The sequence below is a fragment of the Rhagoletis zephyria genome, unplaced genomic scaffold, assembly GCF_001687245.7.
Source record: "Rhagoletis zephyria isolate East Lansing unplaced genomic scaffold, Rhagoletis_zephyria_1.1 Rzeph_scaffold_00090, whole genome shotgun sequence".
Classification (NCBI taxonomy): Eukaryota; Metazoa; Arthropoda; class Insecta; order Diptera; family Tephritidae; genus Rhagoletis; species Rhagoletis zephyria.
Genome location: NW_016157174.1, coordinates 212,131 through 232,426, shown reverse-complemented (window position 1 = coordinate 232,426; position 20,296 = coordinate 212,131). Strand labels below are relative to the sequence as shown.

General features: G+C 32.9%; 1 protein-coding gene across 1 annotated transcript in view; it reads right to left on the bottom strand.

Annotated features, from left to right (window-relative positions):
* tweek (transmembrane protein KIAA1109 homolog tweek) overlaps positions 1 to 20,296 on the bottom strand; it is a 443,660-nt gene that overhangs the window by 314,985 nt on the left and 108,379 nt on the right. The window contains exon 6 of the mRNA XM_017630557.1: positions 4,371 to 4,828. Within this exon, the coding sequence (XP_017486046.1) occupies positions 4,371 to 4,828 (458 nt within the window). The remainder of the gene's footprint in view (positions 1 to 4,370; positions 4,829 to 20,296) is intronic.

Genomic DNA, 20,296 nt, shown 5'->3' with positions numbered 1-20,296 from the left:
TTTGTGCCTTTGATCCAATACCATGCCCGGCCATCTGATTGAAAGCGATTAATTTAGTCTTGTCAGACCAACTAACCTTCAATTATATCTTAAAAATTTGTTTTTTTATTGCATTCTGTAAGGCCTAACATATCACAATAGGCAACGGTCGTGCGATTCGGCAAAATGCTACCACTCTCGCATATGTATTTTGATCAAAATGGGGTTTTCTTCTTTTATTATGCCTTTGCGTTCAATTTGACAATTCTTCGCCTCGCTGTCTACTGAGTTGCATTCAATTTTAATACCTTAAGCGCTTCTGTAATAGTGGCTGCAGCGCTACTTGCTACTAAATTCACAAGATATCGGACCATAATATTTTTTGACAGACTTCCTTAGTCCTTGGGAACACTTTAGGCCATATTTTTTTCCCAGTCTAAACATTTCCAAGTAGCAAATTCCAAAATTTTTTGCCACTTTTCCTACGGTCCCGCGTTTCCGCAGCAAATCTATTATTTACATATGTTTCCTGATTAACCATATTATTTACTGGTAATCACTTCTTGAATAAATTACAATACAGAAAAAAGTCATCTGACTTCCAACCTAAGAAAAAGAAAACTGTAAAATGAAAAAATTGAGAGTGAGTGCAAAACTGTAACATTTGCCTCAATTTACATTTTTGCCTGCTGGTTTTATTATTGTTGTTGGATTGACTTCAAATCTTTATGAGAGAGGGAGTAGAGGTGTAGGAATAAGAATATACAACAAAAGTATAAAAGTCGTTAGAACTTGGAAAGATAGCGGTGGCTGAAATAAAAAGTGTTACATCATGTTACAGTTTTGCTCGTCACTGTATGTGCATGTATAAGCAAACGCAATTTTAAAACGCGAAAAAATTAACTGTTNGCATTCTTAGTAAGCTGCGCTTTTAGTTGATTTCGCAAATTTTCGACGAGATTCATATCCGCGGATTGTGGAGGTTATTTCAAAATAGCAAATTTTTGCTTTTGCATCCAGTCTCTGCGAACATATGCAGTATGTTTTGGGTGATTCTTGAGCAGAAACTCTCATTTTTCGACTACATCTTGCAAATTTGGTTGAAATATGAACAGATACTGTTCCTTACGCATAATGCGTACTAACGGACCAACAATATTTTTGAAATACAACCCCAAACTAATATTAACCGCCCACTGTGATTCACAGTTTGCCTTACATGATGCGCTTAGGCTTAATTTGTGCCTTTGATCCAATACCATGCCCGGCCATCTGATTGAAAGCGATTAATTTAGTCTTGTCAGACCAACTAACCTTCAATTATATCTTAAAAATTTGTTTTTTTATTGCATTCTGTAAGGCCTAACATATCACAATAGGCAACGGTCGTGCGATTCGGCAAAATGCTACCACTCTCGCATATGTATTTTGATCAAAATGGGGTTTTCTTCTTTTATTATGCCTTTGCGTTCAATTTGACAATTCTTCGCCTCGCTGTCTACTGAGTTGCATTCAATTTTAATACCTTAAGCGCTTCTGTAATAGTGGCTGCAGCGCTACTTGCTACTAAATTCACAAGATATCGGACCATAATATTTTTTGACAGACTTCCTTAGTCCTTGGGAACACTTTAGGCCATATTTTTTTCCCAGTCTAAACATTTCCAAGTAGCAAATTCCAAAATTTTTTGCCACTTTTCCTACGGTCCCGCGTTTCCGCAGCAAATCTATTATTTACATATGTTTCCTGATTAACCATATTATTTACTGGTAATCACTTCTTGAATAAATTACAATACAGAAAAAAGTCATCTGACTTCCAACCTAAGAAAAAGAAAACTGTAAAATGAAAAAATTGAGAGTGAGTGCAAAACTGTAACATTTGCCTCAATTTACATTTTTGCCTGCTGGTTTTATTATTGTTGTTGGATTGACTTCAAATCTTTATGAGAGAGGGAGTAGAGGTGTAGGAATAAGAATATACAACAAAAGTATAAAAGTCGTTAGAACTTGGAAAGATAGCGGTGGCTGAAATAAAAAGTGTTACATCATGTTACAGTTTTGCTCGTCACTGTATGTGCATGTATAAGCAAACGCAATTTTAAAACGCGAAAAAATTAACTGTTTAAACTTGTATTTTTATTATGTAGCTAACACCCACACTCAAAAAAAAAAATAAAAATAAACAATGCTCATAGATCGAAATTTGTTTGAAAATCTTACTTCATAAAGCTCTTTAAATATATTTTATAAATGAGGCCATTAGAGTTTTGGGAGAGAGTTAGAACACAAAAATACCTTTAAAGGCTGATTCACATACAACTTTCTTCGCTTTGCTTGATAGTCTTTGCTTTGACATATAAGATCGATGTAGGCATGTAGGCAGCAGTGACAACAAACACAACACAAATCGGAGGAAAAGCTCGGCCAAACATATTGTGTAGGCGCCAGTCTATTATTATTAGTATAATTATTATTATTATTATTAGAATTATTATTATTACTATATTCAACAAGGCGGAAGTCATTTCGACAGTGCTCGATTTTTTAAGTGTCAAACATACAAGAAAGTATTTCAAATCCATGACTCAATAATAAACGGTTTGCTCAAAAAACAGTTTTCTCGCTTCCTCTTGACAAAATCGGCTACCTTAGCAAGGCACTGTGTGGGTTCGTGTGTGTGTGCAAAGCTTTTGTAAGGGAGCTAAGGGAGTGTCAAAACTCTAATGTCACTAATGAGCAAACCTTTAAGGCGCTGGCCCAATGCAGGCTTGCTTTGCTCGCTTTGCTAACTTTAATTTGCTTTGATTTACTTGGAAAACTTGTTTGGCCGAATGGCGGCTTGAAACGCTGTCAAAGTAACCAGCTGTCTGGTTGAAAAGTCAATAGTTGTGTGTTTCGTATTCTCCAGCAAAAAATATCCAGTAACTTGCCAGTAACCAAATTTCGGAGAGTAAGCCAATATTTACTCCCAATGAGTGAAATATGCAAGAAAGTACGAAAACGCGAAACCAGCAAGAAGTTTTATGAACAGCTGATTAATTTGTTATTTTCCGATGCGATTTTCTTAGAAAACTAATATTTTCCATCTTATTATATATTTAAATAGGTTTATTTTGTCAATTGCAACTCTAAAAGCACCACAAACAATTATTTTGTTAATGTGAATTACTTTAAGCATCACGCCATCAGCTGTTTTTCTTACTAGCAAATAGTTGCTAGTAAAAATTTATCCAGTAAAAATCCAGTAAAACTTGCAAGTTTAGCTATCATTTTTGCTCTCTCAATTTCCCCTCTTTTGCTAGTTTCTTGCAAGTTTTTGCTTACGAAAACGGCATCCAGTAAAAAACCAGTAAAATTAGTAAATTAGATTTACTGGATAGTGCGTACGCGAACAGGGCTAATGTCTGTTCCCTTAACATTAATTATTGTTTTCCTATAAAACTCTAGAAGATTTATCAAAAACTTTCAGATTTATTTTTAAATGAATCCGAAATAATGCTTGTATTTAAAAGAACTGGTAGTAATGACACATACATATTTATATCTACAGTTACTAAAAAAAACTATAACTTAAAAAAGCGATTTACTTGAAGAAAAGAGCTATAAGAAGTTTTTTCCTCTCGTGTAAAATTTGTAAAAGTGAGCTTTGCAATTTTTTATTATAATATAACGATATGTTAAATTTGATTTCGAATTGCTTTTTTTTAAATTAAGCAAGCAAATTTTTGTTTGAATTTATGTATTTTGAACAGGAACATGCCTATTTGTCAAAAGCCTACAAAACGCTTTCAAATAAAACATTTGTCAATTTAAAACTTTGAGGCGCTTAAAGCAAGTGAAGAAAAGCTGCCAATTGGCCAGCCTTTATACATTTTTGTATGTTCCAAATAATTTTTGACACTTCTCGGAGCGAAGCAAGCCTGCATTGGGCCAGTACCTTTAATTATTGAATTATGTTTCAAATCGTATTCCAAAATTTTTTTTTTTTGTATTGTCTGACACTATAGTCAGCTACAAAGAGAGCTTTATTTTATTGGGCCGTTTGGTATGAAATTTTAAGAAAAGCAATTATTAGTTTTTATTCATGCGGCCCATTGTCACTTCTACCTTGTTGAATATATCTTGATTTTAATCAAGGTATATTCAACCAAAACATGTTATCGGGCAGGTTCTGCTATTCACTTCCAAGTAAATTTCAACTCCATTCAATTTGAATTCGAAGAGGCTTTGATTGAAATTCACTCGGAAGTGAATTGCAGAACTTGTTCGTATGACTAGAATGTCAGTCATAGAAAAACAAATTTCAAATTGTATTGAAAAATGTTATCTGGAAAGGTACAGTAACAGAAGAAGTAAATGTACATTCAAATACAATCTTATAAAACTTACTCATTTTGCACGATATGTAGTTTATGATCAGGTATAGGTAGAGCCGATGCGCCCTCCAGTAAAATCGGACCCAATGAACTACAGCCAACCTCTACCCAATTTTCAAAGAACTCAGTGTCGACGGCGCGTTTAGTCTCTGAAAAACTATCACGCAGTTTTCTATTACTTTCTTCACGTGAATCACGTCGCTGAGAAAATGAATTCGAGCTACGTTTCGGCTTGCAAATGTGCTGTTGTGACTGCTTATGCTCAGATTTTATTGAATCTTGTTCGGAACGACGCATTTTGCCCGAACGGTTACTGCCAGTAGTGTTAGTATTGTAAGAGTTTGTTAGATTTGAGTATGAACTGCCATTATTCATAAAAACACGCAGCAATATTGACGGCAGCAATCCTGAGATTCCAGACTTAACACGTTGCCCATGCAAATTACAGTTGGCCAGGCGGATGGGAGACACCTAATATTATAATAATGAAACAGTGTATTTGCGATACATACATACATATGTACAGCGTATCAAATAATAACTGTCGCATCTAATTTTTTGAATAACAGGGTTATTCCCCTTATTTCGCCTGATTGGGATCAACTTGTCAAATAACGTTAAATTACAGGCATCTAATCCTAATTTATTTCTCATGCAAATATAGGTTGGAGTATTTTTTATGAAGTGTGAAGTAAAGTGTTTTGGGATATAATATTACTTTTCCTTTTGTGAATTTGGTGCAAGGTCTAATAAAACAATTGCATGTCCTATTTAAAAAAAAAAACAGTTATAAAGTTATACCTTGGGTTTGTTAATGTAATATATACATACATATAAATACTTATTTCTTGCTTCCAATGTTGGTAAAATAAAGGATGTAATTAAGTAACTTAACAACTTATTCAGAATTTTTATTGAAATAATTTAAATTGCAAATTCAATTTTGCACTTTCCTTTTGCGAATCTTTCTATTATCCTTTCATGTCAATTTCAATGTCGAAGTGTACGTGTAAAAGTGCTAGACCTATTTAGACCTATCAGTCTTTCTTCATTCATGGTACTACGCAACCATGTTTTTAGCCGGCGAAGGGTTGAAAAACTTCTTTCGGAAGTAGCGTTACTAGCTGGAAGTGTGACCAGAATGCGGGGAAGTTTGTTAATCAATGGAAAAGCATATTTGTCGCATTAACCAAGAACTTCTGCTGCTGATTTTGGGAATGGCTTTTCGCTTTCCTTATTTGTCCATCGTTCCAACCACACTTTATACTCTCCTTCCAAATTGATACCGTCTTTTTCTTAGGCCGTGGTTATGCCACCAATTTTAATTGGCAATCAAAACAGAAAAATTTCGATGATAGGTGAGAAGTGGTTACGCTCTGTTTGCTGATTGGCGAGCACAGGGTTGCTTCTTAAGAAATGCCTTTTTCCATTTCATACAATTTCGCACACAATGGCAGCACCGAAGTAAAAATGCAACTAAAAACGCATCAAAATTGAAGTCGGAAAATGAAAAATGGAAGAACAACTTAATATTTTTTCTTTCTTTAATATTTAATTTTTATAATATTTTTTTTTAATATCTACTTTATAATAATAATAATAAAATATTTTTTACTATTCTAATATTTAATACTAATACTTTTTCGCAAAATAGCGTATTGCCACCCTGAAAAATTGGCGTGCTGGCTGTTCCGTTCACCCAGCAAATCGTGCAGGCTGTTCGATTTCGAAAATTCTCTCACTCCGTGCTGTGCATAACAACAATTGCACGGTGATTGCCAATCGAAATTGGTGGCGTAACCATGGCCTTAGAAAAGTTCGTATCGTTTTCCAAGCGATTTTACACGTTCGATAGCATTATTTTTTCCGTCAGGCGTATTATATTCCCCAATTTTAGATGGAAGTAATAAGTTCAAATCAAAAATGTTTAATGACTCTTTCGGCAATCTCTCTCGGAGATCGAGCAAAATATTGTCCAATAGCGGTATAAATATTGCCTTTCGATAATAATTTTCAGCGTTAGACGCACGATAATTAGCCCGAAAATTTTGTCTATTCGCTCTCCGAGGAAGGACAATGTCAAAATCCAATTCCTTAGCGATATCGGTAACTTTTGAAAATATATCAGAAAAATGTGTGTCAGCATTTTCTCTATAATTTCGAAGAATATTCACAGGGCCATTGACTGCTTCGCAAGCACGATTCAAGTCAAGCGAGGGCGCATGGAGAAGTAAACTTTTAATTTTTAATTTAATAACTTAACTTTTTAATTTTTATTATATTATTCAAGTCATTAATATTTTTATGCACAAACAAATTTCTGGTTACACAGTAGAAAGTGAAATTTCCTACATACGTGCACCGCGGAAATAGACAAATAGTAGTATCAGCAAGTTCGATTTGACATACATACATACATTCATAGAGCCCAATTCTAAATACTCCCAAGGGAGTTTGTTCTCCGGGAATTTGTTTCTCCCGAGAAAGAAATCCTACAATAATAAACTCCCAGGAAGTAGCATTTTCCCCGAAAATTTGGAAGGAGAAAATCAGACTTCGCAAGAGCTGTTTGATACTCAACTCCGCCACTTAATATAAAAAATCCGCAGGGAATTTTTATTCATGATAGGAGGAAAAGGAGAAGAGAGAAAAATTCCAGGGAGTTCCTGTTCAGAATCCGATAGTATCTACATACCCATTGTTTTAATTTTTCACGTTGACGAAGAGTTTTACACGATTTTTTATTCTATAAATAATCTTGTGCAAGCCTAAAATATGGTTACGATTGAAGATTAAAATAAAAAAAAACTTAAAAAATGTTTTTTTTTTCAAATGTTTCGTTTGAGGTAATATATTTCATCCGAAATTTTGCTTTTATCGATTCGATGCATTGTAGAATAACAATATGGGTATCAATTAAAAGCAAAAATTCTGTAGAATAGAAAAAAAAATTATTTTTGGGTGCACCAGGACGAATAAGTATTGAAAATGGCCTTTTAAAACTTTATCCTTAAATATCCTTGGAAGTTTCCAATATTTATTTTTGAAAAAAATATATGTCAAGGACTAATGTTAACTACCTCTTCCTCGAATTTCGTCCTTCTAACTTTATTAGTTTTAGATAAAAAAAATTTACACTTCTCTTTATAAGTAATTGATAGTTACAATATACATAAATGAAGATACTGGAATCGTTATTTTGGAACCATGTATACGCTCTAAAAGAACAAACTGACCGTATGATATATTACAGTATCGGTCATATCTAAAGCACTGATATTATGTGCCACTTATGTATGTTTATTTATTTATTTTTAATAATTTTAAATTAAAATATAGTTCATTCTCAGACAAACCCCATATAAACCCAAGTTTAACAATTTGTAGAAAAAACAAAAAAGGGCAACAAATTTTAAATAAGAACAAAAGGCGGTCTACGACTGTATTTTTAGATTTTTGTTATTTAAATATAACAATAAAAAATAAGATTTTACCACAGATTCTATTTCGAACTTCGAAGGCCAATATCGCGATTTCGGGGGCTAACTTCGAAAAACGGAGAAATCACTTTTTTACCTATGACTCAATCTCTTAAAAAAATTGGTTTGGTCTAATACCCAGCGGAGTGCTGTACAGTGTAATGATTCTAATATCTTCATTTATGTATATTGTAACTATCAATATCTTATAAAGATAAGTGTAAATATATATATAGTTTATATCTAAAACTAATAAAGGTAGAAGGGCCAAATTCGAGGTAGTGGTAGTTTACATATTAGTCCTTGACATATATTTTTTTTTTTCAAAAATAAATGTTGGAGATTTCCGAGGATACTCAAGGATAAAGTTTTAAAATGACATTTTCAACATGGTGCAACAAAAAATTAAATTTAAATTCTACAGAGTTTTTCCTTTTAACTGATACCCATATTGTTGCTCTACAATGCACCAAATCTTTAGAAATCAGTTTTTTATTCAATCATATCCTGGAAATTTCAAAGTCCTTTAAAAAAAACTCCTAATGTCAGAGAGAAAAATTAAAAACGCACACAGAGAAAAATATGACACATATAAACAAGAGGATTGTCTTTATGAAACGTTTCTGGGCTAAGGGGTAAAATAGACGAAAAAAACGAAGAAAATTCCATAGAGACAATGAATTGAAGGTTGTATTTTTCCATGTTTTCTCAATAGATGCTGTAGCCTAACGGGTGCGACTACGACTGCCGACTTTTTGGACGTGGGTTCAAATCCTGTGGAACGAACCTAGTTTCTTATTTTTTATTTTATTTTTATTTTTTTATTTTTTATTTTATTTTTTATTTTTTTTTTTATTATTATTTTTTATTTTTTTTTTATTTTATTTTTTTTTTATTATTTTTATTATCTATTATTATTTTTATTTTTTTTTTATCTCAATTTTGTGTTTACGTTCTCGCTGCTCTGCTAATGCCTACTGGAAATGTTTAGCAAACCAATGTAATAGTGCTTCATGAATTTGTTGAAAAGTTTTCTTCTTACTTTCATGTGATGACTTCTTGAATTTATATTAAATGCATATCAATCAATAGAACACCATCGGCAAGATGACCACCGTAGCCGGGTAGGTAGAGCTGTAAACTGCCATTCAGAAAGTCACGGGTTCGAGGACAGGTCGGCGTGGACCTTTTTTAATCTCTATTTTAAAAAATTAATTAGACAACCTTATAAAAACCAAAAGATTTCTTTTTGGTTTTATTAAAAAGATTTGACCTCTGGAAGCAAGAGGAATATCTTAACAAAAAACCGTAGAGATATCTTATTAGTTTTGTTCCATTTTATTAGGTGCTTTTTTCTCTGTGCAGTTGTTCTATATTTGGCTCCTAGTTTTGTGAATATATTGACTTTTTCGTGTTTTAAAAATGTTTGGGTTTTGTCCACAGTGTAATATTCCAAATGTATTTTTTTTTTTTTGCCTTTTGTCGAAAAGCCGAATATTATGCTTACGGGAAAAAATTTCGGAATAATTTAATACTTTTTGTAGCTCAAGAAATATTGGACATTTAAGCTCCTTAGATTTTATTATCTTTACAGTGACGTAACTAAATCATCTGAGTCCCGTGTCAAATTCTGTGGAAGGGGCCCTCCCAGTAAAAATTGTCACATTGTAATTTAATTAAAATAAACCACTTAAGTAGTTACCCTACACTATTAACAATAATGTGTGCATTTTAGTTAAATATCTAATAAATTTTATTTACAAGAACATGGGCGAGCTTTTTTTGTTCCGCAAAAGAATGTTTAAAGATAGGGCCATAGAATTTTCAATAGACAGCAATAGCCATGTTACGTAGCCTGTCTTGTCCTATAGTTTCTCAAAATGATCGTTCAGCTGTAGGCACACGAATTGGAACAAATAACATTAATACAGTACATACTTCAGGAAAGCAGGACGACATTAAATAAAGTATATGTATATGGGCATTTCCGACGATGGCGAACCGTACGTTCGTACGCTTTTGAAGTTGAAAAAACAAGGAAAACATACATTTGAATACATTTTTTTTTTATGTTCCGATAGCATTTTGCTAGGTATATCTTTGGTGCAAAAGGGATGATCTTTCGATTTTTATTTTTCAATATGTTAGCAACAAACATGCGGTCACGAACGTACGAATAATAATGGAAGTCGCTTTTGTAAATTGAAAAATGCAAGAAACTACTAAATGGAACAGAATATTCTAAAGCGATTACTTTTGTATTAAAGTGGAATAAAGGTACGTCCTCCTAAATAATTGCGCGTTGAAATATCTCTATTAGTTTTTTATTTATAAGTTTAGTTACCGGTCGCGAACGTAGGGGTCGCGAACGTACGATTTTTCCATAATTTTTTTATACCTTTTATGAAATGGTATTATAAATTTGGTGCGACGTTTGTAAGTACCAGAAGAAGACGATATAGACCCACATAAATGTTTGCCAAAATGATCAAAACGTCGAGCTGAGTCGATTTAGCCAAGTCCATCTGTCTGTCTGTTTGAACGCAATTTAGTCCGCCAGATTTCGAGATATCTGACTGAAATTTGGTAACCGAGTGTATTTTTATAATGCATTTATCATTTGTCGCAACCGTCAAAATCGGTCTACTATAACTTATAGCTCCCATACAACTGATTGTTCATTTTATTTGTCGGTCCTGGTTGACCATTTTGTGGAAATGCTCATATGGTCTTTAGTTGAGTCTCACTTTAATTGATTTTAAGCAGGGTGCGGAGAACGATCAAAATACGATCTTTCACACAACCAATCGCGGCCAAAAATTGAGTGCTTGCAATTTTACGCGATTGATAAAGTAGCGCTGCGAGCAGAAGCAATTACGATCTCTCACGAGCAATATCAATGTTCGTAAAGATTACGAAAGAGAAAATTTCGCTGCAAGCGTTGCACAGTGGGGCAAAAAAGGTTGATGTGGACAAATGAATTTTGAGAGCCCATATATGAACCGATTTCAAGTTTCTTTTTTTTTTACTAAAAGATAATTAAATTTCGCGTCGATCTATCCGTGGCGGTTTTTTAAAAAAGCTCTGGTTTTTTATTTATTTATGTTGAAAAATTAAAGGAAAAAAAGTATGACTGCTTCCACTTTTTTGGAAAATACTTGAAATCTATTTCAAATGTCTGCAATTCTTTAAAAAAATATTCATAAAAATTTTTCCATAGGACACATTTAATTAAAAATTTATTTCATTCGTCATCTATACTAATATATATTTTGAAAGCCGTTTTTGTTCGCTTTTTTCTAATCGAAAAACTCGAGAACAGCTGTACCTATATTATTGAAATTTTCGACTCCAGACCCTCAAAGGATGATAATAGAAGAAAAATAATTCAAGGGGCGTGGCACCTCCCATACAAACTGAAGTTTTTACACAACATATCTCTGGAACTATTCATCGTAGAGTTCTGCAACTTAGTACAGAGATATATAATATCAACGCCAAACTCATGGAATAAATGGGAGTAATTGAAAAAGGGGCGTGGCACCTCCCATACAAACTGAATTTCTCACACCACATTCACATTCTAATGTGTTTAAATAATTGCAGGCATTTTAAATTAATTTCAAGTAAAAATTTTGTTTCTTTCATTTTTCAACATAAATAAATAAAAAACCAGAGTTTTTTTTTTTAAAATCGCCACGGATAGATCGACGCGAAATTTAATTATCTTTTATTAAAAAAAAAGAAACTTGAAATGGGTTAATATTTGGGCTCTCAAAATTCATTTGTCCACAGCAACCTTTTTTGCCCCACTGTGCGGTCGATCGTTCGCTTTTTTTGTGAAACTCAGTTACTCGTATTGTAAAGCCTGAGTTTTTGAACAATCGCGGGCGTTCGTCTGGAGGATAAGTTATTTATGTATGTAACATTTCATACTTTAGAATAGGGATGTGCGGGTATCCGGTAGATATCAGGAATCCGGCTTATACGGCCGTTTTTCTGTCATCCGACTATCCGGATTTTAATTATAGAAGATTCAATTTAAAAATCTAGTTCAACATTTTTTAATTAATTATTAGTAATTAGAGTAAAAAAATTGTTTATGTATTTTTTATTATGATAAAAAGCATTACCGCATTATCGGGCAACAACCTATTTCTATTTTCAGCATAAGCGCTACCCGATGCACTAAACACTGTTTAGAAGTTCACTGAGGAAAGTGGTGCGCAGAGATACTTCATTGCCAGTGTAAACAAATTTTAAATTCTGTGCGACTATGCTTCTACCAAATTAAAGGATCTTCGCCAAATGATTTTTTTTGATGATTAGCTGACTCTGTTATTTTAAGCAGAAGGTATCCATTCAATAATTTTTGGAGGAAAATTAGAAGTTTTTGGTATATTTAATTTTAATTTGATTTTTGATCTCAAGAATGTCGGAATTTCAAGGAATTTGTTCAACATTATTTTTTGAGCAGCCACTTCCAACGCGAATAAAACTGTCAAATTAAAAGCCAGTACTGAAATTTAAACCTCACAATTATAGATATATTGCCCAACGATCTGCATTGCAACTTTTTAATACATTCAAACAATTGCTGTACAGGAATTGCTGGAACGCGTACCGATTTTGAGTGAACGATGCTTTATGCCGGAGTAACGAAAATCGCCAAAAAAGATTAGCGCATGCACTTGAAATTTGTTACTCGACATTCACAATACCATGGAAAAGCGATAATCGAATAATAGTCGTTTATCTACTGCTAGTTGACACTCGCAATAGGGGTGTTAATCCAAACAAACTCTCACTGAAGGCTCGTGTTTTGCTCCGTTGTATATACATATGTAAGTATGTGCATATGCGAATCAAAACCTTTATTTGAATTTGAGCTGGGCGATAAAATTACATGAATTACAATTAAGTGCGTCTTCGATTACGATTACTTTAATCCCAGTTTCAAAATAGTTTGAATTAGGATTGAAATAATCGTAGATCGAAGGAGTATTAGATTAAAATTATATTAAGAAAAATTAGTAGCACATATCAATTAAAAATTACTTTCTTTACTTATGTATGTGAATTTTACACATTTCTCAGCAAAAATCACTAAGCATAAGAATTTGTATGTAACACACATTTTTCAGATAATTTTAAATTCGGCAACGTTAAGTTTCATGAAAAATGGTAAACTCCGCTCCCTTCTAGCTCACTCTTTATATAGTATCTTAGTATAGTATCACGCAATCATGGGCAATCAAAGCACTCGTGGTGTTACATGAAATACAGCCTTTGAAACTTTACTAACTAATTGTTCATACCGACTAGAGATGTTAATTTTTTGGCTTTTTCCGATCCCGGGATGTTCTTGATGGCGTTGTCACAATCCCGGGATCCCCGGACTAGTCCCGGGATTTAGATATTCATTACTTTTCAACAACTTGAATCGAAAAAATTGCTTTTATATTGTTTGAAAAGCTCTCCTATTATGAAATAAATAATAAATAAATGGGTTTGAAACCATGGTACAATAACTACAGGTATTGTCTTCCCAGAGAGCGCATATTCCAATATGCCTTATATAAAAAATATCATTGTTGCCTACACTAAAACGTTTACTGCTGGAAATATCCCTTTTTCCATACCCCGTATACCATATATGTTCACGTATTTTTATTAACAATCCAACTTACATAGAACTTATTCAATTTGCAAAATCCGGAAAAAAAACATTTGCTTGTAAATGAATTCAAAATTTGTATGGCTCCCTTCAATTCAAATGTTTTTTCTTTTGTTTTGAAAAATTATAAAAATTAAATTGAGCGAAAACACAAAAGCAAAAATAAAAGAATCAACATTGAACTGCGTCAAAATGAAAATAAGGGAGCACGAATTTCGATGTGAAGCAAAACTCTCTAGGAAGACAATACCTGTAATTATTGTACCATGGTTTGAAACCTACTTTTTTAATTAAAGTGGCGTTTTTATTTTTTCTCTCTGACCGCAGGATTTAGTTTGAAGGACTTTTTAATCTCAGAGATATGATTAATTCCACAAACTTAAAAAATACAATGCAATGTAGAATAAAAATATGGGTAACAAATGCAATAGAAAATTGCTTTAGAATTTAAAAAATTTAAATTTTTTGGATTCACCAGGACGAATAAGTAATTTTTAAGCTGACAAAGTTAGAAGAACGAAATTCGAACAAATATTGCGAAATTTCAAGGAAAAAATTTTAAAATGACATTTTAAATATTTACCAGCCCTTCTGCACTAGAAACTTGAATATGTTTAAATTCTACAAGATTTCCTCATTAATTTTATACCCATACTTCTTTTCTAAGTACATTTGAATTTTTTAAATCATTTTTGAATTACTGACGTCAGAGTGAAAAACTAAAAACGCAATTTTACTATATTTGGCCCAGGGTTTCGCAAATATATTGATATTTGTGTTTAAAATGTACTATCGCGCGGTCTTATATGTATAATGAGCTAGACATTTATAAAAAAATATTAATTATTAAATATAAATATAGCTAATACTGGTCAAGAAAAGGAGTTTCTATTATTGCCATCAGTGCAAATTTCAAATCACGAAAATCCCGGGATAACTTGCCCAGAATCCCGGGATTTTCAAGACCTTAACAAGTCCGGGATCCCGGGATTAACATTCCTAATACCGACACATAAAGCGCTTTGACCCAATTCGCTGTGATTTAAAGCGGATACATAAACTAAATTTCCACACGCTCGGAATTTCAAAAGTGTATTGACACGAATTTGATTTCAAATCGGATTTCTATTTCTCAAATCGGTTAGAAAACATAGAAAAACTTGACGACCAAGTCGAGCCGGACTTTCTGTATGATAATAGTTGCACGAATAAAATAATAAGTGTTTACAATAATATATGTTTGGTTGACTGTGCATCTCAGAAACGGAATTATTTTTTTAAACCGTCGGATTAAGAAAACTCCTCCAGATAATCGTCAGATTATGGAACAGGACGACAAGGGCACCGAGAGGAACCTTCTGTATGAAAGTCTTATGCGCTCGAGTAAATCCAAATGGCGATTTTTTTTTTTTGCATCTTCAAGAAGACGCCACGAGCTTTCGTCATATCTGAGTCGTCAGATTATTGAATGGGAGGTTCATTTGGGCCCATTTAACATCCCTTGTGAATATCTGACGCGCTTGAGTAAATTTTTTTGTCACCCATTTTTGACCCTTCCGTACGCCCAACCCCACCATGCAAACCGGCAGATTATTTCCGTCATCAGAAATACGTTTAATTTATTCGCTATCAATATCTGACGCGCTCGAGTAAATCCATGTAACGATTTAGCATCGTGGGCTCCCCTACTAAGGGGTAGCTGTAAATATTTCTAAATCGCTGCCTTTTTTTCTTGTACGGTCGCACAGGGAGACGTCCCCACATAAGCTGCAGTTAAAAGTAAAAAGAAAATAGTAATGTCGACGCGCTTCCACGCCCACAACTCTTGTGGGCGGAAATAGTAAATGTTATCCGATTTTGATGAAATCTATATATTAATACGCTAACATAAATTTTGTCTCCGTTCGTTTGGCGATTCTACCGAACCGATTGCAAAACCAAGAACACCGTTGGAAAGGCATTTTCCGTAGTTGAGCAAAGTTTTTATGGTTTCACAATTGGTTGAAAATTACGGCCAAAACCGTCGTTTAAACATTTTCGAATTGTGTATACATGTTGCTGCAACATGTTCAATTTGACATGTTTCGCCTGTTGCTTCACTACACATTTGAAATTAAGCTTTGAAATAAAGATAAATATGAAGATGAAGAAATAAATGATAACGATGAAGTCAAAAAAAAGAAGGCAAAAGTGAAGATAAAGTCGAAAATGGAGACAATGACCGATACATAAGAATTAGGGTAACTGAAATGGTAAGAACATTTCTTGAATTTATGAAGTGAAACTTCTTTAGCGGCAGTTGGTTGGGAGTAAATCGTCAAATTCGAGGGGAATAATGCACATGGAAATGGTACTCAGCGGTTTAACGGTTTGAGAATAAAAACAAAAACAAAGATGCCTAGAGGTTCAGGCAAAAACGACGATCAAAGTAAATTTAAACACTTTAAGGTAAAGGTGAGAGGAATATGCAAAAATAAAGATAAATATGAAGAAAAGGATGAGGTGAAGATCGATATTGTTATCAATATAAAACTCGATATTTTTATCGATATAATAATCGATATTGCTATCGATAAAATAATCTATATTGTTATCGATACTGTTATTGATTAAATAACCGCTATTGTAATCGATATAATAATCAATAATAATAATCGATATTGTTATCGATACAATAATGTATATTGTTATCGGTATAATAATCGATTAAATAATTGATTTTGTTATCGACTTAGTCATTTATATTTTTAACGATATGTACAATAATCGATACTGATGATTGTTATATTTATCGATGAATTAATCGATCTTACAATCGTTGTATTTTTCTATATGTTTATGGATATTGTTATCGGTATTTTTATCGACACAGTTACCAACAGGGTTATCGATATACTAATCGGAACATGGAATGTGATCACATTACATGACATCACATCACATTTTATCACATGATATAAAGAGACATAACATGATATTACATCACATAATATGATATCACATCACACGATATCACGTGACATCACATTATATGGCATGACATCACATGACTTGACATCACATCATATGACATGACATCACAGGATATGACGACACATGACATGACATCCTATCACATCACATAAAATCACGCCACATCTTATCACGTCATCGCACCTCATCTCATCTACGTGAGAAGAAAAAGAAAAGGATATAAGCAAAGATGTCAAAGATAAAAACAAAGATGAAGACCAAGGTAAAGTTACCGATTTCAAATCCAAAAACATTGTTGGAAAAGTAATTTTCTGTTGATGAGGAGTTTTTATAGTTTCGAAATTGGTTGAAAATCGTCGTTTAAAAATTTCCATATTTGTGTATGGTTGTTTTTGCAACCTATTCAATTTAAGCGGTTTCGCATTTGGTTTTACTTCGTATTTGGAATTAAACTTTGAAATAATATGAAGATGAAGAAACAAGTGATAACGATGAAGACAAAGAAAGGCAAAAGTGAAGATAAAGTCGAAAATTGAGATAAAGGCGAAAATGGAGACAATGAGAAATACATAAGAATTAGGTTAACAGAGCTGAAATTTTCCGATAGGAATCGAAATAAAATCAGCCATAAAGGTTACTGAAATTTATCGAATCATCGAAGTTTATAATTATCGAAATTTATCCATGCTTATTAAGTTATCGCACCGTATCGAATTATTCAAACCGATCAATGTTTACTGAGTTGTCGAAATTTATAGACACAGAAACTAAGTTGTCTAAATTTACGGATAGTTATCGAGCTATAAAAACATGTGGGATTAACGAAATTTGTCAAGTTAAAGAAATGTATCAAGTTATCGACATTTATTGAATGATCATTATTTATAGACTTAACGAAATATATCGAGGTGACGTAATGCATGGAGTTCTTTCAACTTACAGAGTTATCGATAATTATTGATCTACTGAAATTGGTTGGTTCAACGAAGCGAAGTTTATGGAATTTTCAATATATATCGATTTATCGAAATTTCAAGATTATATAAGCTTATCGATTTCTACCTGCTTATCGAATTTTATCGTGCTAACAGAGTGTAATGAGATATCAAAATTTTTCGATAGCTTTCGAAAAATGTGGAGATGTCAAAAGTAAAAATTTATAAAGGTATCCAAAGTTTTTACATTTTTGAGTTATCGAAATTTATCGAGCCATCGAATTTCACATTTATCGAAATTGGTCGAGTTAACGAATTTTGTTGAGTTATCGAATTTTAGTGTTCTTGAAATTCATCGAACTATCGATATGTATCAAATCATTGAAATTTATCGATAAACTTGAATGTATCGGGTCAATTCCAAATCCTGCCGAGGTCCTCCAAAGACCAACAGAAGATTTTCCGGTTAGTTAATTTGTACCGTATAAGTTTTGCTACGTGTTAAGTTAGAAAACCTCTCCAAGGCTTCTAAAACTAGAAAAACTGTCGAATTTCGACAGTAACTGGCACTCTAGTTCATATTATACGCTGGTTTTAATTATAAAAGCATAAATCTGAAAAATGTCTAAATTACCTTACATTATCGTCCACCAATTCTAGAAAAAGAGGCGCAAATTAAAAAAAGATTTTTTTGATTTGGTATACACTGCTCGTTGACGCCAACATTTTCCAATTTGGAAGATAATAAAGAGTTTCTTACTATAACGCCCACCCTCTTATAAAACTGTTTTGGCCCCACGCACTAAATTTATTTTGTTTCTTAAGAAGTTCCTATTTCTTCCTTTTAAAAGTGATAAAACGAAAAAATTTACAATACCTGCCTACTAAATTGTGTGCATTATATGTATTTGCACTAAAACTTTCAATTCTACCTTGATTTTATATAACGAAAGCTGTGCTAAAGCAAGCAAGACTTTTGCCATCGAAAACGGATCTCGTCCAGAGAAGCGCCCACTTTTTGTTGAATGCTGAATCAGATTAATAGATTCGCGAGTCATTAATATCCATTTCCATTTTATATTGCATATTATTTATTTTATGTACATATCAGACTTTTCCTTCAGCTCTACAATAAAAATTCAATAAATTTTACAGGAGGTGTGTCTATAAAGAGAAGAATAGAAGCTGAACTCGTAGCTGGAACTATTTCAGATATGACACGTCTATTTAATGTTTACTTGTCTTAAGTAAAATTTACCTCGCTTCCTAGGTCTTTTATAAATATGCCTTTTTATTTAAAGCGCTCAAAAAATTTAATACTCACAAAATTATGTTGAATTACTAAGTAAACTATTTTATAAATTTCAAAAGATTTATAAAAATTTAAAGCAATGCTTGACCACAGATATATTCAAAAACTGGTCACCAATCAGATTTATTAATTTAATCAGATAAATTAATTTAAATTACTTTGTCGTGTCAATTAAAAAAAAAAAAATAAATGCATTGTACCTCATCCCATGACTGAAAATATGCATTTTTATCAAAAATTATTTTTGGTTTGGGTTATTTGGACATTTTGCTATGAGTCTGCATAATTGCTTTTTCAGAATTCGCAAATCGGTTTTTATTAGTTTTGGCCGCTCTAGTTCCATTGTGGGCACTGCCTTGTCTACCCATCGTTTTGCCGATTTCCTCAAATCAATGCCAAATATCCCAGTGACCTCCCTATTTAATGGAGGCTTTCATTAGAGTTAGGTCTTTTTTATATGATTCAACTGGTTTCTCCATGCCAACTGATTTATATTTTCGAATTAGTTCACCATCAAATGTCAGACTTTTGAAACGTAGGTCACGAAATATACGAAATGCGGGGCGATATGCAAGCATGCATGATAGTTCGATGTTCATCACATTTTAAAATAAAACTACATCCTTAGTGGCGTTCATTATTGTTTATCTTTTGTCTTTGACGTTTCTCCTCTATTTACCAAAAATATTCAATAAAGCAGGGTTGCAGACGGAGAAATTATATTTTTAATACAGGATTATTTTATAACTTAGACTTCAGAGGAGAAATTTGCTATTGTATTGTAATTACGTATTGGATGGTTGAGCTCGAAAAAGCAGATAATCATAAGTATGCCGCTAAAAACAAAAAACGAATAACACTATTGCGAAATTTATAAAGGGCAGCAGTCTACCGGATACCCGATCGGATAACCGAATCCGGCTCTTATTTTTACATGGTATCCTGAATCCGGTTATCCGGTAAAATCTTTATCTGGCACATCCCTACTTCAGAACCTTTAATTAGGGAAATCCCTGACCAGTGTTGCCAGAACTTTTTGGACGAACCGGCTAAATTGGCAAATAAAACCGGCTAAAAACGGCTAAAATGTTTCAACTAAATTTCACATGTTTTATTTAAATAAATCACGAGTAAAAAGACTATTTCTTGGAGAGAAGTTACAAATTCGAGCCGGAAAAAATTTTGCCAGCAAGAATTTGCAATTAGGAAAAACATATGATTAATTTGATATAATTAATTTAGATAATTCCAATGATTTGAAAGGTACTCGGCAAAAAAACTGTATTCTTAATCGGAATGCAATCTCAACCAGAGTATAGTAAACCCGACAAAGAAATTGAAACGTATGTAGAAGAAAGTCGGACTGACAACATACATACACGTAGATCCCGTTTTTTGCCCCTCTGAAAGAATTTTAAAAATTCTATACAAATTTCTTTTGTTTGAAATGCAACCATGGACACTAGCTGGCAGAAAAACTTGCAAATTTGCGTTCGTACAAAAAATTGCAAGCTTCTCTACATGAGAAAAAATTTGGGAGCATTTTTTTTTACCAACTGATAT